The 14964-nt window shown below is 38.0% G+C and overlaps 1 protein-coding gene across 1 annotated transcript; it reads right to left on the bottom strand.

The window, feature by feature from the left end:
• Positions 1–225: 225 nt before the first annotated feature.
• stxbp2 (syntaxin binding protein 2) lies at positions 226–14553 on the bottom strand. The gene is made up of 19 exons (XM_056252318.1): positions 14435–14553; positions 13370–13419; positions 13190–13271; positions 12885–12961; positions 11879–11954; positions 11673–11776; positions 10807–10961; positions 10644–10728; positions 8791–8921; positions 8573–8680; positions 8440–8497; positions 6960–7025; positions 6784–6864; positions 5411–5552; positions 5222–5328; positions 3174–3272; positions 3012–3100; positions 544–704; positions 226–299 (listed from the first exon to the last, which is right to left on the bottom strand). Exons 1-19 carry the CDS (start codon positions 14469–14471, stop codon positions 226–228), a joined length of 1782 nt encoding a protein of 593 aa, XP_056108293.1. The 5' UTR covers positions 14472–14553.
• Positions 14554–14964: the final 411 nt, after the last annotated feature.

Raw genomic sequence — 14964 nt, 5'->3', positions numbered from 1 at the left:
CATCTCATATATATATATATTTTCTTTTAAATTAAGCATCAGTCATCAACAGCATGAATATATATACACATACATATACCACCAGTTCAGCTTGGGTAATTAAAATGACTACTTTAAAAGCAAACAATCAGTAAGCTAGATCTAAAGGTCTTTTCACTGGTCATTTGAGAGAATCCTAACTTCAGAGTATCAGGTTTCACAGGAGTTCAGTGGGATGAGTCTCTGCTAAACGGCTACAGGCTTGTCCAAATCCTTCAGGTCGTTCAGAAAGCTGGTTGGAGTGATAATGTGAGACGATCCTGCAGAAGAAAACCATATATGACATTTTAAACAACACTGAAGACAATTAATGCCATCTTCAACCCTGCTCTTGGAGACCCACTGTCCCAGAGAGTTTAGCTATCATCAAACACACTCGAAGCAGACTCTTCGTGACAATCACACTGGTGTGAAACTCAGGTTGGATCAAAACTTTGCAGGACAGTGGGTCTCCAGGAGGAGGGTTGAAGACGTCTGTCATATGCAGAAGTCGTCTCCTCTTACCAATCAGAACCTCCCACTTGCCCTCGGTGGCCCGGGTCACTTCATAAGCACAGCGCATCTCAGAATGGGTCACGCCGCCGATCACATAGATGATGAGGCGAGGGCCGCTGCGGTACTCTGTGGCAGACTTGTTCTTGTGCCAGTGTCCAAACCGTGCGCTGCTGGAGTAGGGTTCAAGAGTCACGTCAGACCACAGGACGATATTTGACGTCGAGGTGAAAGATGTCTGGGTCGAGTTTGTGGCAAAACCTTTCACAGTGCTTGCATTATGTTGTTTTGTCTCATACTCAGAAAGTAGAACTGAAGTGGCATTCGTTACAAGATACGGCTGTCACGATTCCTCGTTTAAATGATTGATTGATTGCTTAAAAAAAATGATTGTTTGCAGACCCATGTCGTTTAACCAGCAAAGCTTATTTACAGCAGCACTAATTTAATTCCGTAAAATACACACGCAGGCCAACATGGTACGAATGAACAATACACAACTTTTGCCTACAACACATGAACAATCTGCCCATACAGGATTTTTTTTAGCAAATGTGCATAATTATGCATTTTTTTTCAAATCCCACCATATGGCTATACAGACACTTAGGCCTCGTTTACACTGCAGGTCTTGATGCCCAATTCTGATTTGTTGCCTATATCCGATTTTTTTTACCGTCCGTTTACACGTTCTTTAAATTGTGACCCATATCCGAGTCATGTGTTTACACTTGACTGAAACATCGCGCATGTTTAAAGGGGTCTTCTTGCTCAGAATCAGATGGACGAACGCGCAGCGAGATCTCAGGACTGGTGGGAACATACAACATGATCTCATAAAAGTGAGTATCTATAGCACAAATTTTATTTCTCATGCCATTTATACGGCAAAAATAGTTTTTGCTTGCATATGATACGCACTGTAAACGTGCGTATTAAACGCCATAAGCTGCGTTCACACTACACGCGACACGATACCATTCATTTTCAATGGTGAGCGGGCGACTTCCGGCGACCGTTGGCGACTGGATGGGGCGTGTCTGACGACGCGACAAATTTGAGATCTGTTTAACTTTATGCAAATGCAGAGCGACTTTCGGGAGCGACAACCAATAGGAGTGAAGTCAGTGGAGCACGTCACTCTTCAGTGCTGAGTCTGCCCGAGGCAAGTTGAACGAGAAGGTCATTTTAGCAGTCAGAAACTGTCCTATTATTTATGATATATCTCCGTGTACATACAGTGGTATTCACCGTACTGACTCCGTGCCTGAATGGTTTCGGGAACCCAGATAGACCGGTATTTGCCCGTTTTCTGCAGTTAAATAGCCGCGATGGCAAAGAGCACTCACTGTTTCTCATTCATCTTAAATATTATGCATTTTATGTACTGATTCCATTTATATTTAGACTTTTCCTTCCAAAATATTTGTTTGTAGCGGCAAGAAAACGTATTTGTTGTCTAACATAGAGTAACATCCGTGAATGTCACTCACAAACATTACTAGGCAACCAGTAGTGGGAACGCCCTCCAGCGCAGCCACTGGCGACCTGCAGCGACAAGCCGCTTGTAGTGTGAACGCAGCTATAAAGTGCGTATCATGCACGCAAAAACTATTTTTGGCGCAAATGCCACGTGAAAAAAAAATCGTGCAATAAACGCACTTTCATGAGATCGTGGCGGGCTTTAATGAGGAGCAGTGGGTCCGAAATTTTAGGATGAGCAAGCCAACCTTTGGTATGTTGTGTCAACGTGTGTCCACATTCCTCTCCTACGACGACACAATGTTTCGTTGGGCCATCCGTCCATCCGCAGATGCGCGGCGGGGTTTCTCTCGTCATTAAACCGCGGAGACGCAGCCTAATGCCTCGGAAAATCCGATCTGCCCGTTTACATGACAGTCGCATTGGCACATATCCGATTTACATCTGATTTATTTCCACATATGAACGAGGCCTGAAACCGATCTCGAAATATCCGAATGCATGCGTTTTTTTCCTGTTTACACTGTCATAAAACACATCCGATCTGTGTCGCATACGAGTAAAAAATCGGAATTGGGTCACATTTCACTGACCGTGTAAACGAGGCCTTAGAGGTCTCTATAAATTAAAAGAACATTTAGGCAAATATGAGCCTTTACTGTCATATAATATCAGGGACATTTCAGCGGATTCACTCTGCATTTAAATGCGGTTTTCTCTCCTGAAACTCTGCAGTGATCCTCTTAGCAGCATGAAAGATGAAACTTTTATTCAACGTGCGAATAGATTATATACATAAAGCGAGCAAAGAGCGCTCCCTTAATGGCTGAAACTGTCAATCACTTCAGCGTTGTAATTGGACACCTTTGACGTTCACTGCAGAGCGTGAACACAAATAAGCACGGGGCCGCTTGAAAGCGGCTGCCTATCAGTGGGTACCGAGTAAATCTTGGGTATTGGACCCGCAGGCGCCGCAAGTGTGTGAGAAGTGCTGGTACCTGACTGTAGTTGATGTGGTGGTGGTGATGGGGGCGGGATCAGACAGGAACGGCCACAGCTTTCTGTCACACTTGTCATCAATGATGTTCTGCAGAGCAAGCGGAGTTTAAATAAGAATCATTACATTCTATAAAAATCTTACGGACACAGCGTTTCCTGACCTCCATCACATCTTTCAGGATGGGCGTCCACCGGGAGAGCTGATATGTGGATTCTGTGCGTTCTTTCCTGTCGGGCAGAGTCTTACCAGAATTAGTGCCCTAAAAGACATGACAGAGAACCATTTGGTAATGTGTTATCATACTGATCTTCAGCAGCTGCTTCCTATGAAGAAAATCAGCACAGCTCCTATGTTCCTGAATATTGATATCCTAAATATATTATTGAATATATATATATTCAAATATATTGAATTTGCACGATTAATCGTTATAAGATGGCGACCTCGACTCAAAAATCCAAGTGATTGTTATTCCTCAATGATTCACCTGTGTCTATGAACTACAAATTTGCGTTTGCGCTGCAGCTGAGCCAGAGAGAGCAGTTTCAAATAACGATTGTATCAATTCCATCGTTACACCAGTAGGTGGCGACAAGTGACTGTTAAAAATGTATTGGTCATTGAATCATTCAATCAAGAGATTGTTTCAAAAATTCTGATTCGCCCTGTAATGAAACAAGTGTTTACGAGCGAGTAATTGAATCATTCATTCAAACATATTTAAAAACTAAAATAGGTCAAGTTAATTAAACAATTTTAAAATAGACTGCAGAAATTAACATTCTGTCAGAACTTTTGATTAGATTAGATTAGATTAGTTAAAGTTTTTTTTTTTGTTTAATGAGTCTCATTCATGAAAGACGAGCAGAACGATTTTTTGTGTAAATCGTGTGTAAAGTGGTTCTGGCGTAAATTTTCGGATTTATTAAAATGTTCGTATTTTCCAAATGTTAGTTGGTACGCAAGAAATCTACACCTGCTCCCAGCCACGCGTAAATAGTGCGCTTAACACCCGAACGTTTTGCTCATTAATAACTAAGGCTGCAATTTAATTCACCTTAATCGGGTACATATTTGCACAGCTTTTTGAAAAAAATATTATATATAGTAATTACATACGGTTTTTCTTATTATGAGAGCCAGTAATAGCATCTGCGATGGTGGTCCTTCTCCAGTTTGAATACTATTTTTCCGAAGTGAACTAATTCGTTTTTTGCTCTCAAGCTTAATGTCGAACCATTTTCTTCTCACTTCTGGGAATGTTAGATTAACAAATTAAACTCCATTAACTGCATCTGTAATGCTGCCAAGCTTCCTTTTTTTTTTTAGGACCCGATACGCCACACTTGAAAATAAAATGTGGCGTTTTGAACGAACTTCTGATAATAAAACTTCACTTTCTGCATCTGAGAATTTTTTTTTTTTTCATTCGCATTCATGTCATAATATGATGCCCATATATAGTTGTCAGTCGGATTTGATGGGCGGGATTTATGGTAATTGAGAATGAACGTGCACGCGCATCCCATTTACGACTGATTGGAATCCATTAACACACACACACATTTCACTATCACATCTGACGTTTACGAAGTATTTGTGAATCAGGAGAAGAGTTTTCGGGAAGGTCTCTTTATGCGCAAATCACTCGAATATTTACTCGTATATTTACGAATGTTTCATGAATGAGACCCAATGTGTTTATATTTTGTATGCTGCATAGTTTCTTTTTATGCTTTCTTTCCATGTGCTCAATGTTTTATTGTACAGCACTTTGGGTGCAACTTTTAAATGTGCTATCGAAATACATTTTGACTTGGCTTTTGACTTGACTTGAGAACTACTAGTAAATGACATGTTCTTTTGTTTAGTTGTCTGTTCATAATCATGGGAGAATCGTGATCTCTATTTGAAAAAAAAAAAAATCGTGATTCTCATCCTTACTGAATAAAAGTATACGTTTCTTAACAAAAGTATTAGTTACCATTTCAAAGAAGCAATGGTATCCTAAATCTAACTTTGTCAGGCTGGTCCAGTTAATGCACATTTAAAAGTAAACGAACCTAACAAGGTGATTGCCTCTTAACAGCCATTTCTACAGTGTGAAACATTTTATCATAGTTAAATCCATTCGGCAGATTTCCCCATGAATCAGCACAACACATTGCACATGGGCCTGTTTTCAGACATTAGAGCGTCTCATCTTACCCCAGCGATGATGGGGCAGCCCAGGACCTGCATGTTGGTGATGATGTCACTGTCCTTCTGCACGTTTGCGTGCTGGATGAGTTTTGTGAGGTTCTCTTCACCAATGCCTGTGTGTAAGGACGAGTCACTTCTGCTTAATTCATTCAGAGCTTAAGCTGTCAGCTTTCAATAAAGTTATATTGTTCATACCCTTCTTCTTATGGAAAATGTAAAGCAGTATGATGCGGATTTTGTCGTAGGGTTCGATCTCGGTGTTGAGCATAACAGGGACGATACTCTTCATAGCATCTTTGAGCGGTTCCCCCTCAGCATCTGAACCCATGGCCAAGTCCTGAGGAGGGAAACACAAAACCACTTCTGAGAACAGGAAGATTACTGAAATGTAAATTCATTTTTTCTACAGAAATTTTTTATTTGAGTAGATTTTCAAATGTAATTTATTCCTGTATTTTCAGCATCATTACTCCAGTCTTCAGTGTCACATGATCCTTCAGAAATCAGTCTAATATGATCTGATTTGGTGCTAAAGAAACATTTCTTATTATTATTATCAATGTTGAAAACAGTTGTGCTTTTTTTTCAAAAGGAACAACATTTATTTGAATCAGAAACATTTTGTAACATTGTACGCGTCTTTACTGTCACTTTTGATCAATGTAACGCATCCTTGCTGAATAAAATGATCAGTTTCTTCTTCAAAAAAAAAATCCTACTGACCCTAAACTTTTGAATAGTAGTGTATGTTTACAGTTTGTTGCATTACTTCTGAAAATAATGGAAGCAGCATTTAAAGTGATTGAGGAAGACTGAATATTGAATGTTTTGATGGCCTCATTTAAACATCTTTGAATAATAAAAATCATACAAATGATTGAGAGAAAGTAACCATTTCCAATGCTTTTTAGAAATAAATCAGAAAAATAAGATGTTCACGATGTTAATTTAAATATTTTACTGCCGCGGTAAAACATATCTACACTACCAGTTGTGTGGCATTTTTTTGTTTGTCATTTTTTGTGCTTTATTTATTTATTTATATACAAAATGTAGCTAAAATATCCAGACCTTCACCGCCAGATGTCGAGGTAGATAATGTACATAACAATTACATAAAACAATATAAGTTGTGAGAGTCCATCAAAACAGGAGGAAGTTGAGATTATCCATCAGAAGGCACCAAGCGCGGCACATAAAGAACGGCATCAGCCAGACATTAACCAGCTGCTTATAATACCTCCACGCACAGAATGATGCACTTAGGAAAAATCGTCCATCTGCTATACATAAAACGGGGAGATGGCTGTACAATGTCCTTTCGAAGATTAAGCAATAGCTTCCTGTACATTATTTTATTGCAAGAGATCAAAGTTCAGCACACAAGCTGTTGCATAAATTGACAAGAAGAAGCTTAGAAATAGTAGTAAAAGATAGTAACAGACCCTTCTGAAATCAACCCGTAAACATAAACAGTGCATTTCACTAACATTAGATATTAAACTCATGAAATAACACTGCTAAATACAGTGATGGGATCTGGTCTGAGGACGAAAGCAGACACTGACCTGCTCCACCACACAGAGCCTGTCTAATGTGTTCTTGAACTTCTTCATGCAGGCATCAGCGAGGTTCAGGTGAGTGGAGTACTGTCGACATCACAGACAACAACAAGTTAAAGTCGTCGTGTATGTATACACACAAGCGTCAGGGGGAAAAGGAAGCTGTGTTTTGTGAGTCGTACCAGGCTTAGTTCTTTCTGGTACTGTGGCATCTTCTTCAGCATCTGAGACAGATCTTTGATGTTGGCCTGAGGGAAGACGTATCAATGACTCTTTAGCATGAATCAGGTACAAAAGAGAGCATTTGTTAATTCGATTTGTTTGTTCTTTTTCCATCAAGATTTCAAAAAATGTTGCTATTTAGAAAATGTTGTTTCCTCTGGGGTCCTTCGGACCAAATGGACCCGAAGCATTTAAATAAAAAATTATTAAAAATTATAGCTTCATCGGAATGGTCTGAAATTTGGTGACTTTGTTGGTACTTGGTATATGAACATCCAAAAAAATTGGGGACAGGATTTGAATAGTCTAAGTGGTTGTAAAAAAAAAATAGTAACGCTCAGGACCTTCGGGTCCAAATGGACCCCCATAGGAAATTAATGGGAATTGGCAAAAATGTGAAAATACAGAGTTTTTTTGTGCGTACAATCTACAAATCAGCCACGATCCAGAAAAAAAGCACACAACAGTGAAGGGGTGAATCTATAAAACATCAAGAGTGCAAAACAGACACATCCACACACACAAACACACTTTTATACACATACACACTAATAAATTCAGATTACATATATCTGTTTTGAAATTTTAAAATGCTTAGTGTGTCCACCAGATGGCATCCATCTCATTTCAAAAATTGCTTTCATGAGGCCTAGGCTTGACTCTAAAATGAAATACATCTTTAATAAAAAAAAAATATATATATATGTAAAAAATTCTATTATATTCAATAGGAGAAAAAAGAGGTCATAATCATTGCATAAATATTAATTATAAATCATAAAATTATCTCAAAACACCAAAAAAGAAAAGAAAAAATATTATAAAAAACAAGTAAAAAAAAAACATTACGATTTTTTTTTATATATATGTTAATCCCGCCCTCTCGGACCATTTGGTCCCGAAGGTCCTGAGGGTGACTGTTAAATGAAGGACCCCAGAGGGTTAACCACCTGCGTGAAAAAGAAGTGCGATTAATTGTATTGAATGCGCACTTGTCGTTTACCGGTACTTTAAATATTTAAGTCCACCTGTAGTTAATAATTGTATCTCTTAAGACTCATCTTTGATAACCAAAATGACATATTTAAATGTTTTTTCCCCGAAAAAATGATTCCTACATGACTTAAGATAGCATGAAAGTAACTCTACACCCTAGCTTCATTTAGTATGCGCAGTCTCATGAATATGCAAATTCATCCACACCAGCTCAGATCACCTGATCCACTCGCTCAACTTTACTGTAGTAAACGCTGCACAATGGCAAGTGGAAACACTGGTTTAATTCAGCCATATGTGTTTGAACCAGAAACTGATTCAGAAGATGAAGAGCAAATTATACAGGCTCGTACTCAATATGAGAATGATAATGTTTTATGCATCGCTCTCTACAATGTCTGACACATAACGGGAATTGCTATGATTAGCCTTTTGCTTGTTTACCTTGTCTGTGTTCATCCTCTTGCTCTCACAGAAGGTGCGCAGCAGCTCCGTCACTTTCCTGAAACAAAGCAGAAAGTGTGAGCACAAAAGCCCATCGGACAAGCAGGAAAGGTCATGGTTGATCTGCTCTTACTTGGTGACGTCTGCTATGTGCATGTGCCGAAGCTGCACCCACAACTCATCGTCCTCGTCCAGCAACACTTCCTTCTCTCGAGCCTCGCCGATCCCTGCCGTCTGATACCTGCCAGCAACATGCCACAGTTCTCAGGCTAACGCTAATCATTTCACACATCGCTGGTCAGATTAACCGCTCTAAAGTTATAATGGGAATCGGTAGACAATCACACACACTTGTAAATGTCTTGCTCGATGTCCAGCAGATCGTAAGCCATAGCCTGAAAGGTGAGCTCGTGCAGGATTGGAGAGACGGGATCATATCCACGGTCCACTATAAGTAGCTGGGAGCGAGCTTTATCTGTGCCCTGTCGGTCAAACAACGCAAAGGCTGTTAAACTGCAATTACAGTTCCTTACAGTTGTAAATACACAAATCAACAAAATATAGTACATTGTTCTAGTGGTTTTTGGATATTTTAATCCAAAAATCTTACATATTGTCCCATTAATACTTTTAATATATATAGAGCTATCAATTTCTTTCACAAATACTTCTAAATATCAATTTTTTACGTTTTTTGAAAGGAGTCTCTAATGCTCATCCAGGCTGCATTATTTGATAATATTGTGAAATATTATTACAATGTAAGATAACTGTTTTCTATTTAAATACATTCTAAAATGTCATTTATTCCTGTGATGTCAAAACTGAAAACCTCCAGTCTTCAGATGTCACATGATCCTTCAGAACTCATTCTAAAATGACGATTTGCTGCTCAAGAAACATGTATTATTATTATTCTCAATGTTGAAAACAGTTGAGCTGCTCATTATTTCGGTGGGAACCGTGATAGATTTAAGGATTCTTTGATTATTAGAAAGTTCAAAACAACAGCATTTATTGGAAACAGAAATCTTTTATAACATTCATTATAAATGTCTTTACTGTCACTTTTGATTAATTGAATAAATCCTCGATGAATAAAACTATCAATTTCTTTCTTTAAATAAATTTTAAAAAGTCGTACTGACCCCAAACTTTTGAATGGTAGTGTATAATCCGGCTCCGAAATAAACGTATCCGCCATGAAATTTTGATGTATTTCATTAAAAAAATGTTAACAAATTTTTATTAGAAATGTGTTAATCATGTAACAAAATTATTATTTAGTTGTTTATTTCCTTGTGTATTTATCAACAGCGCTTTTACGTCAAAAGAAGGTTGAGCGATAAATTTAAATTGTTAAATTGCAATTTAAAACACACAGGCCTGGTTTCACAAACAGAGCTTAAATTAAGCCAGGATTAGGCCTTAGTTCAATTAGGATATGTAAGTAATAAACATGCCTTAGAAAAAAACATAACTGGTGTTCATCTTAAGACAAAACAATGGCAATCTTGATATTTTTAATATATATCAGTGCAAGTGTCTTTCAGTTAAAACAGCTCAAACATGCATTTTAGTCGTGGACTATCTTCAGCCTTGTCTGTGAAGCTGGGGAAGTTTTCAATTAACGCAATCTCTGGTGTTGTCAGCCAGGGGAGGAGGGCTTCCCCAGCCGAGTCTTGGTTCCTTCCTCGTCTATTTAAACAACATCCTAGGGAGTTCACCTTTGGCTTGTTCACTGGAGGATTTTAACTTAAGGGACCATTTTTATTCACCTTTTCTCTACTTTATTTTCTATTGTCTGTAAAGCTCCTTTGGAACAAACGCTTGCGACTGGAATTGAATTTAATAATGTGAAATTTCATCAAATAAAATGCAGGATCAGAGAGAAAACAGATGAGGGGTTAGAGAAAAAAAAAAAAAAAAAATGCGACAATAACACAGATGTAACAGAACACAAGGAGAGAGCAAAAACAAGACTTGCATTGACACCCACCTGAACCTCGAGAAAATACCAGCTGGCATTTGAGAACAGGAAAAAAAAAAACAGAGAGAAGAGAAAATAGTCCAGAAAGTAGAGTAAGAAATGATACAACAATCAAGAAGTGTCACTTTATATTGAAGTAACGGGTATTTGTGTGACAACATATTAGAAGGCGTTTATAATAATATATATATATATATATATGCCAACATCTCACCTCTCCCATACTGGGATTGTCTGCTTTATGTGCATTCAGACGGTCCATCACCATCTCAGCCAGGGTGAAATTCTCCTTTGGCCCCCTTAGAGAAACATAGTTGGTTTACACTTACACTTCAAACAAATCATGTTACACCAGGAAACAAAGTCTTGACACGTACTGGCGGTAGCGGATGGCTGGGTATTCCTTCAGTGTGTCACAGAGTGTGGCGATCTGCTCGGCCATGGCCTCCATCATCCTGGCCCTGTCGTCTAGATTCGTCTGAGTTGGGCTGTAGAACGTGTGGAAGGAACTAGGGTTGTCCAGAGAAAACACCTGCAACAAAAACCATTCAAAAGTTTGGGCTCGGTAAGAATTGTACTTCTTTTTTAAAACAAGAAATAAATACTTTTATCTAGCAAGGATGCATAAAAGATACACCATGCAACGTTTAAAAACAAAACTGCATGCATGCTGCGGAAAAACACTTTATTTTAAGGTGACGTAGTTACATTGTACTTACTCTAGTAAGTATTAACTACATGTACTTACTATAGTTACGGTTAAGGTTAGGTTTAGTTACTTGTAATTAAGTACATGTGGTAACGTGTAACTACATCACCTTAGATTAAAGTGTTACCGAACATTGTTTTGGTTGTGCTTCGGCTGTGCGGATGAAAAACCATCCCGTCAGGTCTAAAATATAAACACCTATAATAATAAGCCAACCATAGTGAATCAGGGTAAGACAAAAACATGCTTTGGAGGAAGGATTGATGAAGCATCGACTTAATTTTGAGCGAACAAATAGTTACATCGTGTACATTTAAGATGATCAAAAGTGACAGTTAAGACATTTATAACGTTACAAAATGCCTATTTCAAATAAATGCCATTCTTTTGAACTGTCTATTAATCAAAAGAATAATGGAAAAATTGCATCACATTTCCACAAATCTATTAAGCAGGTTTCAACACTGATAACAACAAGAAAATGCAAATCAGGATATTAGAATAATGTTTTGTACGGCATTCTCTGACACGCACCTGAGACTCGTACGGTATGAAAGCCACATTGATTTCCTTCAGGGTTTTGATGACCTTGGCAACCTTCGACCTCCCGATCTCAGCAAAAAGCCCATCAGGACAAGCTGTGCAATTTACAAAATAATTAATACACAAATCCAGATCACACAAGCGTAGGCAACCATAACAGACTGTATTCAAGCTTATAGTGAAATGAATAGCCTTACTGTCTGTAAAGAAGATGTGTGCTGCTTTGTATGTGAGGCTGTCTCTTTGAAAATCACCGATTAGAGATTGAATTGACTGAAAGAACAAATATGAGATCATTTCAACATGCTTAAGACCAGGAGTGTTAACAAAAATGATCAAAGAGAAGTTAAAGGGATAGTTCACCCAAAAATGTAAACTCTGTCAGTATTTACTCTCCCTCATGTTGTTCCAACCCCGTAAGACTTTCGTTCATCTTCAAAACACAAATTAAGATATTTTTGATGAAATCTGAGAGCTGGATCACTCCTCCATAGGCTTCTTAAGGGATCGAAGCTGGCCGGCCCAAAAGTTATGAAAGACATCGTTAAAATAGTCCGAGTGACTACAGTGGCTCAATCTTAAGTTTATCAAGCGACGAGAATACTTTTTGTTGCGCAAAAAACAAACAAAAATAACGACTTTATTCAACTATTCATTTCCTTCTCTGTGGGCTTCGATATTTCACGTAGTGAAACTGCGCAAAGCTTCTGTGTTGTACGTCACGCATCACACACATGACCAGCGTCAGCCAATAGTGAGCCTGCGTGTGACGTGCAACACAGAAGCTTTGCGCAATATCACTACGTGAAATCTCGAGGCCCACAGAGAAGGAAATGAATAGTTGAATAAAGTCGTTATTTTTGTTTGTTTTTTGCGCACAAAAAGTATTCTCGTCGCTTGATAAATTTAAGATTGAGCCACTGTAGTCACTCGGACTATTTTAACGATGTCTTTCATAACTTTTGGGCCGGTCAGTTTCGATCCCTTAAGAAGCCTTTGGAGGAGTGATCCAGCTCTCAGATTTAAACCAAAATATCTTAATTTGTGTCCCGAAGATGAACGAACGTCTTACGGGGTTGGAACAACAGGAGGGAGAGTAATTACTGACAGAATTTTCATTTTTGGGTGAACTAACCCTTTAACAACACTAGGCAACATATTGACACTTCCACTGTACGAGGTGTGCCAGTAAAGATGGCTCACCTTTGGCACAGGGGAGATGAGGTAAATGGCCTCCAGACTAGGGATCGGCTCCCTCCGCTTGTTAATGTCCTCTACAACTGTGAAGAAAAACAGGACAGCTCACATCTTGTGTTCTTAGGTCAAGATTGCACCTAGTGGTTCATTGGATAACCAGTGAAGTGTAACAGACACATTATGCTATAAAAACATGCTAATAAAAATCATCATTCACACTTTAGTATCTGACACTGGTGACTTTAAAATGGAAAGTGTTTCATAGTGAAACAGTGAACTGATTTGTGAAAGAAAATATTGAATATACTCACTTGTAACGCCCTCCGCCATGATGTCAGACATCTTACAGCAAGAGGACAGAATCCGCATACTGATGTGATCCACGATGAGAACCTAAATAAACACAACAAAGAAACAGAGTCAAAGTCATTTGCAAACAGATTAACAACTACATAACTTCAGTCTACTGTACTGATATTATATTATATTACCTTCCATTCTCCATCTTTCTTCACACTCTTGATGACGCCACTGAGGATTTCTACAGACAAATACAATGTAGTCTGGTTAGAGACCATCATGTATAGTGTTTATTTAATACAACACATATATATGGAAGATCAGGATATTTATGGCATTTACAATGTTGATGCGTATTATGATGATAAGCTTTCATTTGCTGAAGCAGGTTAAATGTCTTTCTGGATCACCAGGAATAAGAAATAAATAACTGACGGTCCTTAATTTGTGTTCCAAAGATGAACGAAGATCTTACGGGTTTGAAACGACGTGAGGGTGAGTTATTTAAAACAGAAATTTCATTTTTGGCCGAACTATCCCTTTAAGATTTGGTTCTTAATTTACCTGCCTGGTTAATACAAATTTATTTTGTGTAAGAGAGTAAATATATAAATACATTCAGAAATGTGTTTATTTTTTCATACAAATACAGACTTGTTTCTTATCCAAATATAGTAACTGTTATTTTATCAAATTTGGCAAGAAGGAAACATGACGTAAGAGGCTTATGATAAATGTAAATAATAATAATACATTTTATTTAATGCGCTTTTCTAAAATCCAAAGCGCTAAACATAAAAAATAACTCTGGTGAAATGCAATAGTAATATATTAATACTGTGTAGGATGTTGTGCATTTTCTCAGGAGTTAAAGGAAAAACTGACATTTCCTGTTGTGTTTTTACAATGTCCGGCGTGATGTTGATCACAAGACCTACACTTTTTAAATCGTGCACGTACAAACAAGTCTATTATCCCCTCCATTAACATAAATGACATTTCTGAGGAGTAAACATGTTGGGTAAAGTCGTTAAACTTGGCTGAATTTGTACTAAATGAAAGTTCAAGTGTCTGTAAAAACTTGAGCAGCTTCTTACGGAAGTTTGGTCCATTATGATTGAGCGCTCACTGTACACCTGTTGCTATGATTAAATATCACATGACAGGGCAATATGTGAATATTTAAGCACTTAACTATTATATATAATGTCAGTAGACGTTTTAAAGGCCGTATTGTGAGATTAAATCAAACTTACTCTCGTTTGCGAGCGCTTTTAGTCCACTCGGGGCCATCTTGACACTTCCCTGTTGACAGACTCCAGCAGGGCTGTGAAGGCAGACTCTTCCACACCCTGGTGGACGAGAACACCCGGAAGATACAGTTCAAAATAAAAGTCTTCGAAGATGTCTTCTTGTTACGATGACTTGACCAATATTTATAGAAACAATGGTTTCTTTTAAACAAATTAAAAACTAAAATAAACAACAACATTAACATAAACTAGGCTCCGTCTCGTTTTATACTGGGGCTAGTTGCATAAACACAGTCAGTCAGACTTTACTTTTAAAGTCCTCGTGAAATCAAAATTGAAGTTTTTCTTTTACTTTTAGTATGTATATGTTAGCCTTACTGTTATCTATAAGCAAGTGTGCTCCAAAACAATGACAAAATTCGCATTTAGAAGACTTTTGAAAAGAACTTTTGAAAAGAAGACTTTCGCATTTAGAAAACTTACAGTCTCTCACTTCCATCAATATGGATCAACGATTTTGATGACATCACTCT

This window comes from Rhinichthys klamathensis, unplaced genomic scaffold (assembly GCF_029890125.1).
Source record: "Rhinichthys klamathensis goyatoka isolate OS25496 unplaced genomic scaffold, OSU_Roscu_1.1 h1tg000004l_1, whole genome shotgun sequence".
NCBI lineage: Eukaryota > Metazoa > Chordata > Actinopteri > Cypriniformes > Leuciscidae > Rhinichthys > Rhinichthys klamathensis.
The sequence above is the reverse complement of the archived record's forward strand: the minus strand, read 5'-3'. Positions and strand labels throughout refer to the sequence as shown.